Genomic DNA, 15,473 nt, shown 5'->3' on the forward strand with positions numbered 1-15,473 from the left:
TGAGAGAATTCTGACTACACAGTGATGAAATATGGTGGGAAAAACATTGACTCGTCTGCATGGACATTCTTTGTCTCATGGGAAAAGTTAACAACATTTTTTATAGTGTTTAAACAATCAATTACATTATTTAAGCAGAGAAGCTCTGCTGTGAAAACAAAACATTGGGACCTGCCAAATCTAACAGACATTACAGGATTTTAATTAAATGTGGATAACGAGTGGTGAGGGGATCGTGTAATATTTGTCTTCTCTACAGTCCCTTTATATTAGAATCCCACAGTGTCAATGCGGCATTAACCAGAACCAATAATAAAACTGGTTTCATGTGTAGCTTGTTGTGCTCAATAAAAAACTAAAATCTTTTCTTTTTAACCCTGAAGGTAATTTAAAATATTTCTTAGTGCTTGCAAACCTTAACAATGCCTTTTCTGCAATATTGTAACGCTTGCTTCCAGCAATCTCTAGAAACTACAGAGCACCCTCTTCCTTGTTGTGCAGAAGAGCAAATAGGTTGTTATGTAGTCCTAGAGTGGTAATGCCACTTCTTCATCAAAGGATCAGTCTTAGGAAGAAATTATGTTACTGGTATGATCAGCAAAAGAAAAGTAGCTATCACATCTAAGATTTGGAAAGCCACAATACATTATGTATACATTACATCATTGGCCCAGTTGTCCAGTGGTGCAGGAATGCCAGGTGGTGCTACTATCTATCAATTCTCCTTGTGTCACATAAGACCATCCCTGCCAACCACTATGGTTCCTTCCACCCATCTCTATTCTATTCCTATGCTCTGAAGTCAGGTGGGGCTTGTGGGAGAAACCAAAGCAAGCAACACTATCTGCCACCCTGGAATGGCCAGGTATTGGTATAATGGTAAGTAACAAGTATTTAGCCCAGGTGCATTTCACTCCTACTAGGTTGCAATAAATGCAACTTTCAAAGGATAATATTTTTTTCTTACTTTATCATTTATACTGCATCCAATAACTGATGGTAGGGCAGATGCACCACCAATGGTTGAATGCATATTCTGGGTATACAGCTATAGGATTAACTAGACCAGCCTTTCCCAACCCTGAGGAACCCTTAAAGTTATGTTTTCAGGTCTTGATTTAATTTACTAAAATTATTTACATTTTTACACTCATACAGTTGGCTCCACCAAGTGGTGTTTGCATCAGAACGATGTAGGCATCATTATACTAGAGATCAATCAGCCACAATGTGATGAACCTCTTGCAGCCTATGGAGAAACCCTCTTTGTGAATGGCTAGGTTGGACTAATACAATAAAAAATCATAAATTATCTACACCAAGTATGTTTTTTTAAATGCATTTATTTATTTGTAAGGCATTCACACACTGAACAACATTCAGTGGTGTATTTTTTGTTGGAAACTGCAGCAAAACTAAAATGAATTCTTTCTTTTTTTTTTGTTTAATGCATCACATCGATGTACATTATTGGTTGTCTGCTGTTTACATGTAAATGTGGGAACAGTTGTAATATGAAATTGATCTAATGTGCTGAATTGGGTCAATTGATATATTATTCCCAAGTAGTCAAGTGATATATTATTCCCAAGTGATATGTACATGGGACATACTATACAACATTGCTCTGATTATCATGTAACATCCACAAGGTGGCAATGTAAGAACACTATATAGCTATAAAGAACACCAAATGCACTAATTCTAGAATCATTATATATATTTATAATAAATAAAAAAAAAAGATCAGGTCATGCTTCTGCATTAATAGGGCGCATTCACACCTTTCTTTGGTGCTCTGATAGTATGCAAAAGAAACAATTCTGCTTGCTTCATATTTAGTACACAGCAAAATGTCATTTCTAAAGAGATGAATGACAACACATAAAAATGTATATTAAATCAAGTACAAAAAAGTATATTTACAGCTCACGTTATCCTATCAGTGGTGTCCTGTACATTATCAATGTGCTATGGATAACGGGGATGTCACCATCTATTTTCCTTCATGCGTTCTGTGCCATTACTATCTAATTTATAAAAACCTGCCAGCTGGCATAGCCCCATAGATTTCCTTTGGATCTATGGAACTGAACGAGCTTCATGATTGGAGAACATAAAAATGTTAAAAAACAAACAAATCCGAGAGACCCATAATGTAAATCACTTTATAACTTTTATTGCACTTTGGTGGCCTTGCATTTGGTGTACTGTCTAGATTTCCTGGGTGCCATTGTAAATTAATGGTAATGTAAGGTGTCATGGCTGGTTGTTGTAGCATTTAGTGAAACCTTCATTTTACCACAAAATGTGTAATGGTGTTAAAATAAAAATTGTAGTCAGAAGTTAAGTAAATGTGGCAATATGGTGAATTTATTGCATGCCATATCTTTTTTGCCTTTAATAATGGGGAGAAGGAAGAGGAGGCATCAAGTGTAAGTTAGGTGACAGCCACTATACAATCATTTCATTTAGATTCATTCCAAAATATTGTGGAAAACAAATCCGAGTTAGACCCACAAACAAATCTTCATTTTTATTCCTTTTTAGCCTGTTTTTCTTTTGAACGGAAAAATTGGGGGGAATCATTCTGCCCATTTCCTTGGTGTGGTTGCTGTTATAACATGTCATGTCATCATGCAGATTGGGCTCCATGAAATACCATGGAAGTGAGAATACAGGATAGGCTCTGTGTACTCCAGAACACACCATGGGGGCCTGCTTTATGGAGATTGGCCTCTTGGTACCATTGAAATATGTCAACGTGCAGGTTGGGCTCTCAATACTCCAGAACATATCATGGAGGCCTGTAAATATACAAGCTGAGCTCCAGACTGAGCAATCAGTTTTCTGGCACATTTCCTGGCGGTCTAACATCATACTCGATGGGCTCGCTGTTCTTCAGGACACATCGTAAAGGCCTGTAAATATTCATGCTGAGCTCTCTACTATACTTGAAGACACCCTATTGGGGTGTGTTGGGCAGTCTGTTTTCTGGGACACCTCTGGACACCCTATGGAGGTGTATCATCACACAGAATGGGCTATCAGAGATACCCCATTGAGCCATGTAATCATGGAAGCTGGGGTCTCAGCACATTGATACATCCCACTGGGGTAGCCACTGGGGCTGGGCTCTTCATACTCTAGGATACCCCATAGAGGCCTGCGGTATAAGATTGTCTCTCTGTACTCCAGAACACAACATGGAGGCCTGTCATCAGACAGGCTGGGCTCTGACTACTTCAGAACCCCCATGGATGTGTGTAATCTGAAAGAAAGGGCTCCCAGTACTCCAGGAAAGGTAGGTCTTCAGCAAAGAGGAAGAAGAGATAGGCGAAGGGGCTACATGACAGGGTGATAAGAGGAGACAAGCAGGTAAAGGGATAAGTTGGTGGGAAGCAAGGGTTAAAGAGAGATCAGGAAGAGATTGGTCAGGGGGCAGGTAAGTTGGTGAGAGGGGGAAAAGGTATAAGGGTAGGGGGATGGAAAGACCTAGAACATTCTAGCTGAGGAAAAGTTTTTCCCGCTCACCCATTCCTCGAAGGGTATTAGTATGTGGAAAGGAGGGGTAATAGGTGTGTGATTTGGGGGAGATTGGGGTCTTGGCCAATGTTTATGGTTTGTGGAGTGAACCATGGTGGTGTGGTCCACCCTAAGTGTGTGCAGAAATAAGGTGTTAGTTGGTAGTCAGCAAATCATGGCTACAGTCCCTGAGGCTGTGCTGGGCAGCTTGGGGCCATTATAGTGTTTGCTGGCCGGGAGCAAATGATTGCGTAGTTGGTTCCAGGACCTGCAGCCTTGTGTTAGCATAAAGTTATATATAATAAATAATAAAAAAAAAATTATGAAGAGATTTTTCATAGTTGTTTCTAAGGCTTTGTTCACACGTCAGATGATTCTCGTCTGATTCTCGCCTCAGGGCTAGTATCCGAAGAGAATCTGACGTGTATACAGTGGCCATCAGACGTTGTTCATAGATCCGTCCTGTTGGGATGAAAAGATGAACAACTGCAATGGATGTGAAGGGGAGAGAGAGCACAGCTGGGTGCCGCTCACTCATTCTCCCCTCTCCTATAGAACAGAATGGTGCTGTATGTACAGCGCTCGTTCTTTCATTGGTCAGTCTTTTGTCTTGAAAGCATTAATGAAAGATCCTTTCTAACGACAAAAATCTAACATGTGTACGTAGCCAAGGTTAAATTATTTATTATTTCATCTAGTAAATAAATAGCTGCTTGCAGCCAATTTTACTTTCAAAGGTTAGTCTGAGTGTTTTTTGGGAAAATAAAGGGGGCGGCGATGGCTGGAGGCAATAATTGGCTGAGGAGGCTGAGGTCTTATCTACCCAGGTCCAGAGCGATACTTACATTGCGTGAGATCCCCACAATGCAGGAGGAATGCCGACCACCTTTGATGAAGAAGAGGAAACTCCTGCAAGAGAGGGGTTACTTTTACTCCACAAGTTCCACTTTAAAACTTTGTTATTCCATAGAAATTATATCTATATTTTTAACAAACACATATATAATTTTTTTACACTTTAAAGCCTAAATGCCTTGTTAAAAATCATTCAAATCCATCTCCACCTAGCCACAATTTCATCAGATCATCACTTTTCTGTTTATCAAGTTTCAATGAAACAAAAAGGACTTCAAGGCGACCTTCATTTTCTTTAGCTAGTCTATAGTTCTCTGTAATCATTTCATCATTTCTTTATTTTTTGGCAAAACAAAGATTAGAAGTATAGAAGATTAGAAAAAGTATATTTACAATTTTTATATATTTTTTACATTTAAATGGGATCAAATCAATTTTTAACAATAAATATTATATTATTATATATTTAATATTCTAAAACGTTTTTCTGGAAATATTTATAATTACAAGAACATGGAAGCTCCCGTATATTACCTTCACCTTTGTATTCTCTGCTTCATGATTAGAAGTAAGCATTTCAGTGCATGATCTCAGAAGAAGTTGGGTCAGATCTGGTCTGATTGAAAACAATAGTGTCAAGGTACTCACTGGCCAAGATGGTGGACTCTCCATGTCATTAGTCTGCTTGGTTAGAGTGTGAACCAGGTGCAGAGTATAAGGCATCAACCTTCACCCCCACAAGGTGTGATGGACTTTTTGGAAGTGGTGCCCTGGTTGCAATCCTCAATTATACAGAAGATGGTAGTAATGGTAGGGTCAGGAGGCAAAACAAGCCAAGGGCTTTATCTGTATGTGTAGGGAAATTAATTAAAGTGGAACTCTGGGCAAAATAAATGTAGTCTTACAATTGCATTATTGCAGTTTTTTGACCGTCTGAGTCCCAGCTTTCAGCACCATTTTATTACCTATTGATTCTGCCAGTAGATCTGATATTTTTCCACTTTTATTTAATGGGCCAATGTGATAAAAGAGCTGATTTTCTAAAGGAATGAAATCTGTTCACTTACCAAGGTGAATTTTCACCGTGACTTTGCCTAGTTAATGGGGTGAACTTTGCAAGGAATACCCAATCACATGCAAAAAAAATCTAAAAAATCAGGACTTGCATGTGATTGGATGGTTGATTTGAACGGAGTTTTATCTTATTTACTAAGCTAATTGACATCCCTTAGAAGGGGATAAATCATTTTACTATGTGAACAGCCTGTACTCCTTTAGTAAATTAACCCCTATGCTATCTTACACACATTAATGTAAATCATGGGGTGTGGAAAAACAAAACATGTTGTGTCAATCCATGCCACAGACAGTATGATATAGAACATTTTTTTTTTTAGTTTTTACATAGTCCCATTATAAATATAACAGAGAACAGGAAGAATGCAGAGCAGATGCAGAACTGTAAAAACATAAACTTCTACAGAAAGAGAACAATGGCGCAGCTTCCCCTGGCGATGCAGTAAAAAGCAATACAAACAATGCGCATATAACATTAGATAATGGCATCCAATGGAAATGTTATTTCATACCGTTCGGGTAAATCGAACACATTCTGGGTTGTGTTGTTGTACAGGGGAAATGTTTTCCTAGGAAATAAACAAGTTCTTTTTGCAATATTTATTAGCCTGTACCTGGCAGCCTTATCAACAGCTGGGCATGTGACAGAAGAATTATCTGAGCAGGCTCTCTCCTGTCATCTGTGCTGCACCCATTGTGTGATGATAGCGGCGGCCTGGCTGTTGGAATGCAGAAAGCTTCTCCTTATGCAGCACTTTGCAGAATGTCTATGATGCCACTGTGCTTTCCAGCTGTCTGCTACCGACCATCAGAGGTCGGCTCAATCCCATTCCATCTGGACAGAGCTGTCTTGTCAGGAAACTGTCACCACCGCAGTCCCTGAAAGCCTTAATGAGGACCAGTACCTGCTTGCTGCCATATTCCAGTCTGTCTCCTCCATCTCAGAATAACTGCTGAAAGTTTAATGTAAATTAACTTGCTTTTGTATCTTGCCTAAATTTGTTATCCGTGGTACCATGGAACACCCATCGTGGTGCCTTCACTATAGGATATGACTTTTTACACCCAAGTGGCTATGTATTATGGGTCCTCAATGAGCATCTACTGATCAAAAAGAATGCATTTGACCCTTAGCTAGTAATAGGGTTTGTGATGATGGCCGTGCATTCGGTATGGTTTTGCCACTTGGTTTGCTTCCACTGTAATGCATTCCTTTAGATGTGTATGAGATGAGAAGCAGCTCTAAAGCAAACAAAACCCCATTTCAACTGGCCCTTAGTACCATTTTATTGCCCATCCTAATGGCTTCATCAGCTCTAATGAGTGTCAGAAACATACCCCAAAATTTATTGCCAGGCGGGCAACGTCTTCTGTTGTCACTGCCGTATCCCATACAATGGCAGAACCACTGTCTTGCGCACTGCAGCAGTTGGGAGTTTGTTTACCCCTCTACAACTGAACGTCAGAACTTAATAATTTTCAAAGATCTCAATATACTAGATGCCACATGTTGGTTTGATGGTCAGGAGTCCTCTTGTTTTGGCCATTTAGTGATGGACCCATGATGATCTTCTTACTGACCTGGCAGATGGGCTTTGCTAGTACATACATCCATCTTCTTGCCCACAGTGCGCCCATCAGCTGCAATCTCTACTACTCACAGGGATGTACAGATATGCGTGACCGTGCACAAGACTTTATGGACGCATTGCTCCATACACATGCATGCACATGTGCCTAATGTGTTTTTAGGCTATGGGCAAGGCATAGGATTAGGAGGGTTCTTTAAATCTCTTCAGATCTGGCATATATTGTTGGATCCTTAGCTCAATCCATTGGATTGGATGGAGCCGTTGGATCCATTCTGCTCAATCTTTGTTGTGCTTGACTTCGCTGCGCTCTGGACTTTGACCTTAGCCTATCCACAACTCCACATCGTGTCTGCTGCCAGCCCTGACCTTGACCTGTCAAGGACTTTCCATCCTATTGACCACCTGCCTTGGCCTTGGCCTGTCCATACTATCAGCGGCCTTCCCTGACCTTGACTTACAATCACAACTCCTGTTTGCCTTGACCTCGGTTTGCCTTGTATCTGCCCAGTAAGCTGTTTCTTCACTAAAGCCATACAATCCTGCTTGCCTGTGATGGGGGGAGTCTGGGGGCTGAAACCTGGTGACATCTTGCGTTGGTTCAGTGTCCACTATGGTTGCTAGCACATCACCCCTTGCATGGTGTTCTGATGAAGACCAGGTGTCATTTGGATTCTGCGTGTCAGGTAATCCCACATCATCCTTAAGGGAGCAAATTCCTTATACCTTCCTACTTTTTATGTGTCAACCTATTGATTCACAATTTTAAATGTAAATTTAATTATGGTGCGTGCATCCATTTAGTGGCCATGTTAACACATGTTTAGAATGGTTTCCTGCGCTGTTTTTACCAGTGGAACCAGTTATCACCAAAGCCTGGCACTGCCCAAACAGTACTTGCATCACCATGCCGGACCCATCAAACTCATCTGAAGGTCCTGGCCTGTTCAGCATAAAGTAATCATCAAGTTTATTGGTTGTGGGGGCCACTTGGATGGCTCGCCAAGTTCTCCCCTTTACAGTATAAATGCATGAGCCCTAAAAGCTATTTTTCATAAAATAGATGATGTACAATAAATATTTGACTTGTTATAAATAGTTCCACTCTTCCTTCCTAGCACATGATCATTTGTTTGCATTTATGTTTACTTTTTAGCATCGCTGACAAATAACGTAACTTTTGTATGAATGGTTTGGAAATGGTATGGGTTTTTAAGTTGACCATATTGTTAATATGAAAGGACTATTTTATCTTGGACAGATTCATTGAGCTTCCTGTGTGACCTGACCGTGGGGTCTGGGGCACGGTGCCATGAGAATGGAAGTACTATCATTCAATGTGATGTCACTGTACAAGTGGGAACCTTCCGTGTGACAGAATCCCTGGCGTACCTCCATGTGTGCCATCCTCGCAGGGTGTGTGATGCTGTCTCCCTGCCAAATAGCACTGCCAACGTAGTCAACGTCACAGGACTTTTTGTCAGGTATGAGTTTTTATGTATGGAAACTGTCTGGGCTTACCCTTTTCATTTTTCTCATCCAAATACTACTTTTAAATAAATATCCCGCTATGTTCGTATAGGCTGACACAAGAAAAATGTATATATATATATGTAGATTTCCTAAAAAATGTATAACTGCTATAGTGATTGCATGGTTGGGAAATACCTTCAGTACAGTAGTCCTCTGATAAAATTGGCTAATTGACGCCATGGTGGATCATGTTTCTGTCATTTCCTGCTGTTGGAAACAATCAAGATCATCTCCAACTACATAAATTTGGCATCTGTATGAAGCCTTAGGAATAAAATCATAAAAATAATTTCAACCCAGATAAATAAACAGAGGACTATTGATATGGCTCTATTGGAAATGTTCTTCTTTTTCAATCAATATCTATTGGAAGTGTAGCAATCATCTGACATGATTGTCACTTTAATGAATGATCATGTATGCTTTTAAAAATGTCAATAGATTTATTCCTTAAAATGAATAGAGTTTTTGATTGCCAATTTAGTATCAATATGGTATGGTGATCAGATAAAGAGTAAATAAGAAGTGGCAATCTGTTATCTGTACACTACGTTTGCTATGAATGTACTATTAAATATATAGTACATGAGCTAATTACATATTCTCTTTGCCATGTTTGGTCTACAGCCAATTTTTAGTACAGTGATAATTACTGCTGGATGCTGGAAGCAATTAATTAAAGCCTGGAAGAGAAAAGACATAAATCTATTGCACATGGTCAGCTCATAACATATCACACAGTGAGGTCCTGGCATCCTCAATGAGAGACCCTTTCCAGCTAGTGTTGTGGCAGCAGAGATAACATTGACTACGGGGCTGATGGCCTTGGGGTAATGGCCTCCGACTCAGATTCCAAAGTTTCTTTTCCATTCATTCCTCCAATAGTACAGAGACCATGGCGTGCTTATTAGCTGCTAGAGGCTTTTATTCTCCTATAACTGTGTGGGCCACTCGTTCTCAACTAGTGTTCCATGGAACCCTAAGAATTCCTCTAGAAGTTGGCAAGGGTTTCATGAACTGAGGCTGAGTGAACTACTATTTGATGATACCTACATAGTTGTGGGGCCAACACCACTTGGTAGATCCAAACGCATAATTCTAATTATGTTTTGCATTGTCTATAATGTTTGTATTCTAGCATTGGCTACCAATTCAGGAGGTGTTTTTACCATGAACCCCCAAAAATTGGTTTTTAGTAGGGGTTCCCTGAAAATTATTTCAAGGGTTTTAGAGGAGTAAAAAGGTTGAGAAAGGCTGGTGTAGCCTCTTTGTTTATAGTGCCAGTTGTGGAATGGGAATTTGCAGCACCTCCTCTAGCTGGGCCAACTTTCTGAAAATATCAGACTCCCTTTAAAATATAATAAAATGGGTGGCCTAATATACCACCACAGTTGCTCATTCTCTGCCAAACTTCTTCCTCTCTTCATGAGAAGCCATTGTGGAAAAAAAGCTATATGGTGGTGGAAGTATGCATATGGTGTCCATTCTTGATGGATATGGAAAAGGAAAGAGTAAAGACTGCAGAAATATTCTACATCATCCAAAGCTGGTGTAGAGAAGGACACATTAAATAGTGTATGTTCTATTTTTTTTTTTGTTGGATAGATGTTCCCAGTAATTCAAAAACACAGTAGCTCAGGGGTCGAACGGATGTTTTACTTTACCAACTATAACAATATGATTACTCCAGCACTATGCACATTACAATCCGATTACACAATCTACACCAGTGATTATCAACCATGCTTCGGTGGGACGCTAGGGTTCCGCCAGAGGTTGCTAGGGGTTCCTTGGGCCACTAAAAATTTGTGCCTTCCAGGTCATTTTACTTAACGTCCAATGGTCTTTCTGGCTATCTGTAGGGGTGATATTCTTCCCAATAGCCAGCAATGTATGAGCATTCTTCCTATTGATCACCATTCTAATGTGTACTGTAAGCCGTGGATATAGTAATTACATTGGGGGTTTCCTGAAGACCTAAAATTGATTTTTAAGGATTCCCCCATGTTAAAAAGGTTGAAAAGCACTGATCTACACTAAGGAATGAGTGCAATTATCAAATCACACTTTCATGGGGTTAAAAGGAGAAGTGGGAATATTCTTTTGGTAAAGCTATTGATCAAACGGCTGTTAAAAAAAGGCAAGCTAGGGGTGTCTGGTGGAAACTGAAAGCAGAAGCATAATACAAAAGCAGGCAGAAATAAATGGCATGGTCATGAATATTCCATAGTAGCACGGAAGTTTCTTTTGTAAAGTGATTCTGCAGAAATGGGCCACTTATGACTACCAAATATGTAGGAAGCATACTTACCTAAGCAACACAATAATTTTTTATCCAATCAGGTAGGTCATCACATTAGATTTTAAAATCAAATTGCAACATCTGTTCCTGCATTCTAACTGTGCTATACAAACTTTATTAGCAAAGTACAGTTTTTAAGTCTTCTTCTGCAAGAATGGCTGTATTTAACGTAATGGCCATACATTACTCTTTGTCACATGGTTTTTTTAGTCCTGTAATGTCTTGTCCTATAAACACAACAGGAACTAAGTGGTGGAAAATCTTTCCAAAGTAAGGGGAAATCTCCTATTGGACATTTATTGCAATAAATAATGGGCACAGGACTTAAGTATTGACTTCTCCCAATATAAAAAGAACCAAATCCTACCTATAGCGCAATCTTCCTCTATCAGCTCTACGTATCGGGAAACTGGTTACAAAATTCTAACCAGGTGATATAGCGTGCCATCCAGGTTACGTTATATGTTCCCGGAGGCCTCGGACACATGCTGGAGGTGCTGTGGCGAGAGAGGAACCTTTTCAAATGTTTTCTGGAAATGCCCAGGGGTTTGTCTATTTTGGGAGAAAGTATATAGTCTCCTCCCAATATTTACTGATTTTCAGGTCCCCTTTGAAGCAGGACTCTTCCTTACCATACCACAATCCCGAGTAAAACCTATTCTCATACGACTGGTTGATGCGGCATGTGCCTGCATTCCTGGATTATGGCGAAAGGCAGGAACTCCCACAATATCTCAATGGTTGTTGCGTGTTAATGAGATTTACACCATGGAGGATTTGACCGCCTCCTTAAGGGGCACGGAGGACAGGCATAAGCAGAGATGGTTTTAATGGGTCCTGTTCCAAGACTCATCGGACTATTTACCTGCCCTTTAAGCGGATGGGTGATCATTACCTCTAAGTGATATGTACACTATGGCCCTGATTTATGAAAGCTCTCCAAGGCCGGAGAGAATACACTTTCATCAGTGAAGCAGGGTGACCCAGCAAACCTGGAATGAATCTGGTCCAGGATTCAAAACATTTGCTAGCAAATAGCAAAAGAATTTTTTAAATGTTTTCTAATTGTTCCATGTTTTCTGGATTACCCAGCTTCACTTCTGAAAGTGTATTCTCTCCAGCCTTGGAGAGCATTCATAAATCAGGACCATTATCCAAACTTCCAGCTTCTCTGTTTTAACGATGTTTTATACATTTCTGCCCTTCATTCCAGCACCTTCCTCCCTTAGCCCCCCCCCCCCCCCCCCCCCCCCCCCCCCCCCCCCCCCCCCCCCCCCCCCCCCCCACCAACACACAAAATTTTTTACTTTTACCCACCATCCTACTTTTTCCAAGAGCTCATTACCCCAAATTTTTGGTTTAAAAAATACGTCTAATACGAAATGTTTGACTTAAGATAATGTTATGTTGTGCCATGTATCAGATTTTTTGCGCTGCTATATTTAGTTTATTGATGTAAGAGACGTGTGCCAATGTTTCATGTGTGTTGTATAATTTGTTCAACTACATGATTATTTTACTGTTCTGTGAATTTTATTTCTTTTTAACCTTCTCAATAAAAAAATTAAAATTAAAAAAATATATTAGAGAAATAAAAGCACCCTTTCATTTAGACAATGTTGGTTAAATTCCCGATTCCAAGCTTTAGAAGAAAAAAAACATTTGCAGAACTGATAGGGTCACACGGAATGATTTCAGGTTTTCCATGGCATTTTTGGTCTGATGCCAATTCTGTAAGTCAGTTACAGTAATAATTACCACAAGATACTGAAAGCAATTAATTAAAGGCTGAAAGGGAAGAAACACATTGCCGTTTGTTCTATTTAACCGTGCGGACTGGCGGGAAGTGAAAGGGTTACAGCTGAGCCATTAACTGGTACAACTCTAATTAAATGCCTGCTAAGTCTAATTAGCAACTTCCGAGAGTTAATTAAAATCAATTAACCCTTTCAATTTGAGCGATGAAGAGATGAAAAAAAAAACATATTGCAACAGCACAGGACTTAATTAACGAATGTGCGTATCTGTTAAAAGGGCAACAAAACTCAAAAATTGAAACATTTAAGTATTAAAACACACCTGTAATTTAGTAATAGGCATAGTGTTAGGAAAGAGGGGGTTGGGAGCGTGAAGGATCTGGAAAATCTCCCATTAAGCTCAAAGATTTTACACTTCTATTTAACTGTGTTGTAACCTCTGCAATTACATTACACAGAGACCCCTCCAAATTTCTGAGCTCAGATGTCTCGATTGATGGGCACCTCTAATCGTACAATGCACAATAACATTTTAAGCAATAGATGTTTACGATAGACAATTATTATTATTAATATATAGCACAGACATTTTCAAAATAGAGGAGGAAAGGGATAAAGATAAAGATAGGCTTTTTAGGCATATGTAAAAAATCTATTTGTGTTTATTGTATATAGAGTCTAGTTAATTCCCAACATAACACTCCTAGTCTATATGTTCAAATACAACATAATAACATAAAAGGTATTGACAAAGCAAATATTTATATATATATGTCTCAAAGTGTTAAACTTATCTTATGTCCTGACACGTTTCGCCAGATTGGCTTCTTCAGGGGATTATTGAGATCATAGTAGTAGATGCTTTGTAAGTAAATAATAATTTTATGATGCTAAAGAACAATGGTAAAGAGTATCAAGGAAATATACACATTGGAGTACCCCTGGATTCTTGAGACGTTACTGGTGCTTGATATATAATGATTTATGAATCCCAAAAATATTAAGAGAATATGAAGTTAGAGTAAGTGGTAAAATACTTTAATCAAGGAGTATCATAAGGGAACATGTTGATTAGATATTAAATGATGTATTTAATCATGGTAAAGTGGAGGGTCGGTCCCTCACTGATAAGTAATGTGCCCCAAGAGGGTAGGCATCAAAGTGTGGTGGTAAGGTAAAAGTAGGTGTCACTCCCCTGTCTAGGAAAATGCTTTATCATTGATGGTTAGTGGTGAAGTGAAGGACAGGACGCGGGCACCCAGATTCAAGGAGGAAACTTCTCCTTAAGCTTGGCAAACATTATAGTGAATGCAACCTTTTCTCAAGGAAAATAGTCCCATGTAAGCCATCCTGACAGTATATTTTCCTCTCTATTATATAGCACAAAAATATCACTAAGCGCTTTACAAAAAGTCCACAGTCATACCACTGTCCAACAAGGGGGCTCACAATTCAACTTCCATACCATAGGTAAATGTCACTAAAAAGACCAATTTTTACAGGGAAGCCAATTACCTACGAGAATTTTTTTGGCATATGGGATGAAACATGCCTAAAGGAAACCATTTTAAAACTGCCATTAGTTTGGAATCGGCCCTTTTATGTTCCACCATGACTTTGTGAACAAAGCCACCTCCATGAAGACATGACTTGATTAGGAAAAAAACATCAAAAAGCACACCATCATTGGCTCTATTATTTTGGTATAATGTTATAAATATGGCTTGTATAAGTTAACCGTTGTCTGCCACCGATACTCTATAGAAGGATGCGCCAACTTAATGGTGGTGATCCCAGCAATAGTGCTAACACACCTTAATTCCTCTGCCATAATAATTAGCCATAAGGAACAAAAAGAATCTCCAAAACCTCCCAAACCTTCTGTCTTGGCTAACTTGGGCATTCTGAGAGAAAAGTCTTAAGCACTCTCGGACAATACCCATCATATTTATGGACCAATAGGAGTTTTTCTTGTCAAAATGACCTACATTTTAGCCATTACAGGAGGTTGTGGGAGGATACTGAACTTCACCAGGTATATACACTTCATACCTTCATCTTCTTGTCCTCGTTGTAACCAAGAGAGGCTTCCTGAGGGTTAGGTTTGGCTACATACTTTGCTTAAGCATTCAGTAGAATAAAAATCAATATTGAAAAATATGGTTTAGCTTTTGATGTTCAAAGTAATGTGGGGGGGGGTTCATTTAAGGTGATTGATACGTTTAGGTTTCGGTTAAGTTTTGGTTGAGGCTATTGGTTACATAAGGGGGATAGGTTTAAATGTAGGGTTTATGAGTTAAGTCCATTTAAATTTAAACTTTTTTTAGAAAATACAGTTATTTTGCTAAAATAAGCTTTACAAGTATCATAAACCCTGTCTGTTATTATTTTTTATTAGTGCACACTGCCTGCATTGCATGTACAGTTCAATATACACTTCTGGGCCATTCCTGACATCTGTAAGATACTGAGAATAGAAGAGAGGTAGTAAGATGATGTACAGTAACACCACAATGAATGCACTGAATTTCTTACATAAGTAACTGATCATTCTCCAAACATAGAATGGCCCTGCAAAAAGAACAGAAGAAGATGACCACGGTCAAAGCAAGAAGGAGTGCAAAGTATGCTTTCACAATATTACAGGAAAGCCCTTGAATCCTGCACTTTCTATTATCCTAAACCTAACCAGAATTCTCAAAGTTAAATTAAACCCATGACTACTTACCTATTTCCATTCCATCGCAGGGTGCCACCACATTCCTCCTTCTTCACGTCCCCAAATCAATGTTTGCACATCTTGATTGGCCCTGTTGGGATGGCATTCATTCATTT

At 39.3% G+C, this 15,473-nt stretch overlaps 1 protein-coding gene across 1 annotated transcript in view; it reads left to right on the forward strand.

Moving 5' to 3' along the window:
* Positions 1–15,473, forward strand: part of PKHD1 (PKHD1 ciliary IPT domain containing fibrocystin/polyductin) — a 155,886-nt gene that overhangs the window by 42,849 nt on the left and 97,564 nt on the right. Inside the window, exon 33 of the mRNA XM_072410067.1 lies at positions 8,308–8,530. Within this exon, the coding sequence (XP_072266168.1) occupies positions 8,308–8,530 (223 nt within the window). The remainder of the gene's footprint in view (positions 1–8,307; positions 8,531–15,473) is intronic.

Source organism: Pyxicephalus adspersus, chromosome 4 (genome assembly GCF_032062135.1).
Source record: "Pyxicephalus adspersus chromosome 4, UCB_Pads_2.0, whole genome shotgun sequence".
NCBI lineage: Eukaryota > Metazoa > Chordata > Amphibia > Anura > Pyxicephalidae > Pyxicephalus > Pyxicephalus adspersus.